This window comes from Rhincodon typus, chromosome 21 (genome assembly GCF_021869965.1).
Source record: "Rhincodon typus isolate 14 chromosome 21, sRhiTyp1.1, whole genome shotgun sequence".
Taxonomy (NCBI): Eukaryota; Metazoa; Chordata; class Chondrichthyes; order Orectolobiformes; family Rhincodontidae; genus Rhincodon; species Rhincodon typus.
The window spans coordinates 16117389-16124725 of NC_063352.1; the positions used below are offsets into that span (position 1 = coordinate 16117389).

Here is a 7337-nt window from a genome sequence, read left to right on the forward strand (position 1 = left end):
CAGGTTTGGCAGCAATTATGAATAAAGAACTGCACAGCATAAGTACAGAATGAATAAATTTGCAACAGATTTGCAGCTTAGTTTTTACATGTACTCTGAGGACAACTGCCAATGTATCATCCTTATTCAAAAAGGGAAGAAGACAAGAAACAAGAGTAACCACAGGCCTGGTAGCTTAACATCCACCATTGGGAAAATGTTAGAATCCATTATAAAGGATATAATGGTAGAGCATTTAGAAATATAGAATATAATCAAGCAGTGTTAGCATGGCTTCACAAAGGGGAAATCATGCCCGATAAATTTATTAGAATTCTTTGAGGAGAAAACAAGCAGAATAGAAAAAAGGTGAAATAGTAGATTGTAATATATTTGGATTTCCAAAAGGTGTTTGATAAGGAACCACACATAAGGCTACCTGAGAAGAGCCCATGATGTTAGTGGCAGTATATTAGCATACATTAAGGATTAACAAAGGGAAGACCAAGAGTTCAGATAGAGAGAGTATTTTCAGGATGGCAACCTACATAACTAGTGGAGTGCCACTGGGATCAGTGCAGGGGCCACAATTATTTGCGATATGTATTAATGGTTTGGATAACAGAAATCAATGTAGTATCACCAAGTTTACAGATGACATAAAACAGATGGGAAGGAAAGTACGAGGATGACACAAGAGTCTAACGATGGATACAGATGGGTTAAGTTAGTGGGCAAAAGCTTGGCAGTTGGAATACAATGGAGGAAAATGTGAGATTATGTACTTTGGCAGGAAGAGAGGAGCGGATATTATTTAAAATTGACACATTGCAGAAAGCTGCAGCAGAAGGATTTGGGGGCATTCATGCATGAATCACAAAAAGCTAGCATCCAAGTTCAGTGGATAATCAGGAAGGCAAATAAACTGTTAGTGGGGGAGGGAATGCCTTTATTTCAAAGGGAATGGAGTATGAAAATATTGAAGTCTTGCTAAAACTATACAAAGCACTAGTCAGATCACACCTGGAATAGTGCAAGAGCTTTGGTTTCTTATCTAAGGAAAGATGTACTGGCATTAGAGGCAGACCAGAGAAGACTCACTAGGTTGATTCCAGGTATAGAAGAATTTTCTTATAAGGAGAGCTTCAGTAAGTTGGGCTTGTATGTATTGGAGTTTATAAGAATAACAAGGGCCCTCACTGAAACTTAGATTCTTAGGGGGTATGACAGGATAAATAGAAAGATGTTGTTTCCCTTTCGGCATGCGTCTAGGACCAGAGGGAATAATCTCAGATTATGGAGTCACCATTTAAGGTGGAAATGAGCAGGATTTTGTGTTTCTCTCAGAGGGTAGCACATTTGTGGAATTCTTTGGCATAGAGGGCTGCTGAAACGGGGTCAGAGTATATTCAGGGCTGAGATAGGCAGATTTTAAATTAGTATGGAATCAAAGTTCTGGGGATGAGGCCGGAAAGTGAAGTTGAGGGTTATCAGATCAGCCATGATCTCAATAAATGGTGGAGCAGACTTGACGGGCTAAATAGCCTACATCTGCTCCTACTTCTTATAGTCTTACGGACATCCAACTCTACCTCGCTGCTGCTAACTTATCAGACAGTTTATCCAACATAAAATACTGGATCAGCAGAAATTTCCTTCAATTAAGTATAGGAAAAACCAAAACAATTGTTTCAGTCCATGCTCAAAACTCAATTTCTTAGCCAGTGATGCCATCCTTTTCCTTGAGAATGGTCAGAGATTATGCCAATCTGTTCACCGCTTTTGTCACACATTTGGTAAGATTTCAACTTCATACTCATGCCATCACTAAGAGCAACTATTTCCATATTTGGAATATTGCCCACCCTCATTCATCTCAGTTCAGCAGCTGCTGAAACCCTCATTCACCTCTTCATTACCTCTCAACTCAATGCACTGCTAGCTGATCTTCCTCATTCTACCTACTGTAAACTGAAGATTGTCCACAACTGTGCCACCTGCAACAAAACCTGTTTTCCTACTGCCCCTTTGTTCACTGAATTACAATGGCGCCTGGTCAAGCAACATTTTGATTTTAAAATTCTCATCGCCATTTTCAATTCTCATCCCTCCTTTTCTTTGTAATTTCCTCAATTGTAGAACTCTCTGACATCCAAGATTCATTAATACTGGTCTCGTATGCATTCCCCATCATAATTGGTCCATCATTGGAGATGGGGCCTTCAATTGCCTAGTCCACAAGTTACAGAACATCTTTCTTACACCGTCACTATGCTTCTATCTCACCTCATCCATTAAAATACTCCTTAAAGCCTACGTTTTTGAACAAGATTTTGGTCAACTGACTAATAGCAATGCTGTGGTTCGGGTCATACTGTTTTATAATTCTCCAAGGCACCTTGGGACTCTGTATTATTTTAAAAGTTGCTTGGAAAATCAAAAAGCATCCCAGCTGAAAAAGCTCACCTCTCAATTCACAGCTTTGAATAATAGGCAAATAATTCTCTGGTTAAGGATGGGATTGAGAGACATCAATAAGTTAAAAAAAAATTATATACTCTGAAAAACAATGATTATAAGCAGTATGGAAATGCTGACACATGGAACAAAAGCATTGGATGAGCATTGTGTAGATTTCACTTGAGTTGCAAGAGGAGTACAACAGGAAAATGAGAAGACATTTAGAAAATGCTTCCTCACAAACAATTAGGTTCAGTCAGTAACCACAGCAAATGTACATGGTCTGCAGGAGAAATAGCCTAATAGAGAATTCAAAAGAACATTTTACTCATTTCACATATTTGTGTTTTGATAGGAAACCATTTTACTTACATGTTCGAGGCACTGGAGAAGAGCATTAAAAGCCAATGAGAAAGGTAAATAGCCCATGCGAATGGTGGTACTCTGAGTTGCTGCAGGGCTTCCTGCTGGTGGAGAAACTGTACCTTGCCCTTTTTTCTCAGAGCCTCTCTTCTCAGATTCACTACAACAAAATATAATTAAGTGAACATTGGAGATTTTAAAGGAAATAAGGTATTGCTCCCATGTGCCAGAAGGCTGCTTAATCAAGCTGAGGGGTCATGGCCGATTACAAGTTTTCAAGCTAATATTGTATCTAGAAAGTTACATTCATGTCAACTCTCATTTCACATCTTAAGTACCAAGGTTACACAGTTAAAATACATGCCACAAGTGTCTCATTCAAGCAAAGACTGTACAATCAAATCAATGCAAATGTCCTGCTGTGTCATGTGACCTGAGTCCACGCATAGAATCTAGAACTCTTTTCTCAAAAAGCTGTATATGCTGAATCAATTGAAATTTTCAAGACCTATATTGTGGAATTTTTGTTACATGGAAATACCTAGGGCATGCAGCACATGGCGTTGAAGTAAAATTAGCCACCAGCTAAAAGAACAATGCAACAGGCTTGAGCCTGAATGGTCCACTTGTGTTGCTATGCTCTATTATCAGTATTACAGGCTCTGAAAGAATGGACTGAATCAAGAATAAAACTGAAGCCAAAAATTGCCTACCTGCTTCCACAGAGACAATATGGGCTGAATCTCACTATCCTATCCTTATTTGGCACTCCAATGCGAAAAAGAGAGTCAACTCGAAGATCCAGAAAGAAAGTGAATACCTATGGAAAGAACTTTGTTAGTTATTGAAACAATTAATGCTCTGTTTTCATTGATATTATGTTTCTGGTATTTCAAGACATTGAAAAATGTTACACCTTTGACACAGATTTTGCTTGTATTATTCAATTTTACAGTAAAAACTATTTTCTTGGTGCAGAGCTATGATTAGAAGGTGTAGGTAGATTTTAGAAAGTGCATTGTTTTTCAATTCCTACTTCAGACGTCAAAGATCTATAGTCCATAAAAAGGATTCAGCACAACTAATGAACTTACTTTGAGATATTCAAATTCAGGGTTTCAATTCTACATAATGACATCGTGGAACAAGTTTTATAAAAAGTTGTAAATTGAATAGTCACTGTACTCAGTTACATTCCATCAGTGACCTGACTTTGTCTTCCTGAGAAGGGAGGGAGGAAAAGACTACTACAATATTCAGGGACAGAAATCGAAAATTAGAAACAAGCTCCTCAAAGCAACACACCAACTGCATTGACCAATTTTAAGAGCAAAAAGGTATATAGACCCATAGGCCAGTTATGTCATGTTCGTGCATAGTATACAGGAACATCAGCTGAAAGACAAAGATTAAATTGGGGATATTTCTACATCTGATGAGTTCCTTGCAGCTTGGTCTATAGGTCACTCCTCTTCAGAAAATGCAATGAGACAGGTCGATTGATAGACTCAAGTAACTTGCTACATGTTCTCTAAGCAGTCTTGCCAACCCCTGGGATATTAATATGGTAGAAGTCATTATATAAATGCAACTCATTGGAGACACTACAGTCTTAAACCACCATATTATTATATTGCAATCACGAATCTTGGAGAACCACAGTATGTTGAAAAACTGAGCAGGTTTAAAGAACTGACAAATATTTCTTAAGTTAATTAGTGGATTTCAATCAATCAAAGATAATTTGTTAACTTAACCATTAAATAAAGTCCAGTACACAATAGGTTATAAATGGAACTGCACATTGGTTCTAAAACTACAATGAGATAAACTCCCTTGTCCTACCTACCTTTAAGCGTATACTGCTTGCGATGGAAGAGGCGTACATTTGCTGGTAGTGTGACTGAATGTGACTAATCAGAAGCTCATATGCCCGGCTTGCATGACTGGCTGGTAAACTATACAATTTGGTCTGGAAAAAAAAACGCGTTAATACTTTTGGCATAAAATGTCAGAATCAATTTAAATTGTAGACATACACTACTGCAGGTGTGTGGCACTGTCAGATATGAGGTTAAATGCCTGTACTGCCAGAGAGAGACAACAGATCCCACAGCACCATTGGAACAGGTAGAGGGGTCTGTTCCCAACTGTTCTGACCATCATTTATCACCTAATTAACAATTGAAACAAACGATTTGCCATTTGTTTTATTGTTATTGATAATCCTTTCTGGATACAACTCGGCTATGATTCCTACATAAGACCATATGAGGGGTGGCACAGCAGCTCAGTGATTAGCACTGTTGCTTCACAGTGCTAGGGGACCCGGGTTCAATTCCACCCTCGGGCAACTGTCTGTGTGGAGTTTGCACATTCTCCGTGTCTGTGTGGGTTTCTGCCGGGTGCTCCGGTTTCTTCCCATAGTCCAAAGATGTGCAGGTTAGGTGGTTTGGCCATGTTAAATTAGTGTTCAGGGATGTACAGGTTAGGTGCATTAGCCATGGGAAATGCAGGGATGGTGGGGGTGGCCCTGGGTGGGGTGTTCATTGGAGGATCAGTGTGGACTTGTTGGGCCAAATGGCCTGTTTCCACACTGTAGGGATTCTATCTATGGATCATAAGATATTGCAGAAAAGGATTATTTGACCCATCTAGTCCACTCTGCCATTTAATGGCATCATGGCTGTTCTGATAATCCTCAACTCCACTTAACTGCCTTATCCTTATAACCCTTGATTCCCTTAATGATTAGGAATCTTATCTCAGCTTTGAATATACTTAACAACCTTCTGTGGTAAAGAATTCCACAGATCACCTACCCTCACAAGAAGTTTCTCCTCATCTGTCTTAAATGGATGACTAATCATACATTAATATAATTCATGACTGACTCCTCCTTCAAGCAAGTCATTGGAGTTATTTGTTCTGCAGGATATTATCTAAAATTTTTGCTACCTGATTGTATGTAAGATTGATTAACTGCAGAATGTATTCAGCATAAAGTTAATATTCTGTTTCAGTTCAACACCAAATTATTAGCCCACTCAATTCTTCCCAGTCTACACTTTCTATTTTGAACAGTAAAATATGCTTCAAGGGCAGGTGGTGGGTTTATATGTCAGCATCCATTTCCTATCTACAAAAGTAGCTGAGCTCAATAACACATTAATGAAGAGTCCAATGAACACTTTCTTGAATAAGGAGCAGGTTGTTTTAAATATGGTGTGACCAGCATTTTGAATTTCTTTCAAAGTTCATCAAGATAAACAGGATGCATCATCACACCGACTCCACAAACATTTGCTGTATTGACTATCTCTGAATAGATAATGATCGCAGTTTTAAAGACAGAAATATAGAAGTCGGTTCACTTTGAAATGAGGGGAAGCGCCACCTGCTGGTGTGAAAGGCCTACTAACAGCATTCTTATTTGAAGCTTAAAACATTCTTTACCAAGTTATAAAGTTAAATTAAATGGAACAGCGTGGTGAAGGCTATTTAAGATATCAGAAATATTAGCATATGGATAAAAAGGTTCAAACTCATCAAGAAATTATTCAACTTGGATTGACAATGTGCAACCTTGTGATGCACATTTCTATCATGCGCCAGGAGCAATGAAGTGAAATCATTTCCCCATCAATTTCCTACTTCAGAGGCCATGCTTGCATTCCTATAAAAGTTCTCAATAGAATTTGCACAACCCAGCACCATTAGATTAACCAGTAATGAAACAGATAGAAACCCCAGCAAAGAGATAAAACATCGAAGCACAAGACATGCTTGTTAACAATTTAAATGCAGCAATTGATGACAATGACTGGGTGACGAAAATAAAATACTTTCCATGATGTACAGTTCCGCTCAGCGTATAATGTAATTTTAAAATTATGATCCACCCAATACATTTGTATATCAACTTTACTCTGAAGATGGCTGATGATAAACTACAATTTCAATAAAATAAGCTTCAATGGAATTAGGCACAAGATTTATGTTCGACCTGCAGAATCTCTAGAAGCCCTAGGACAGCAGTCTTCACATCCTCCAGTGGAGATTCACATAAAAAATCACTTTCCACAGCTTCTACAACAGGTGGATCAATGAGGGGTCGATTAACAACCTTGAAAGAAAAAAGGAAAAGCTCTTTGCAACTTACAGACACACAAATACATTATACGATATTATAAACAAATTTAAAAACCCTAAAAGGTAACAACTTGTCCCTAGATTTATCAGAGATAGTAGGAACTGCAGATGCTGGTGAATCCGAGACAACAAGGTGCAGGGCTGGATGAACACAGCAGGCCAAGCAGCATCATAGGAGCAGAGAGGCTGACGTTTCGGGCCTAGACCCTTCATCAGAAAAGGGGGAGGGGAAGGGGGTTTTGAAATAAATAGGGAGAGAGTGGGAGGCGGATAGAAGAGGGATAGAGGAGAGGATAGGTGGAGAGGAAACAAACAGGTCGAAGAGGCGGGGATGGGGCCAGTAAAGGTGAGTGTAGGTGGGGAGTTAGGGAGGGGATAGGTCA

General features: G+C 38.9%; 1 protein-coding gene across 1 annotated transcript in view; it reads right to left on the minus strand.

Annotated features, from left to right (window-relative positions):
* The window catches only part of tsc2 (TSC complex subunit 2), a 53631-nt gene that overhangs the window by 24890 nt on the left and 21404 nt on the right, over nucleotides 1-7337 (minus strand). Inside the window, exons 16-19 of the mRNA XM_048609691.1 lie at nucleotides 6809-6928; nucleotides 4652-4774; nucleotides 3516-3622; nucleotides 2812-2962 (exon numbers count right to left, since the gene is read on the minus strand). Of these exons, the coding sequence (XP_048465648.1) occupies nucleotides 2812-2962; nucleotides 3516-3622; nucleotides 4652-4774; nucleotides 6809-6928 (501 nt within the window). The remainder of the gene's footprint in view (nucleotides 1-2811; nucleotides 2963-3515; nucleotides 3623-4651; nucleotides 4775-6808; nucleotides 6929-7337) is intronic.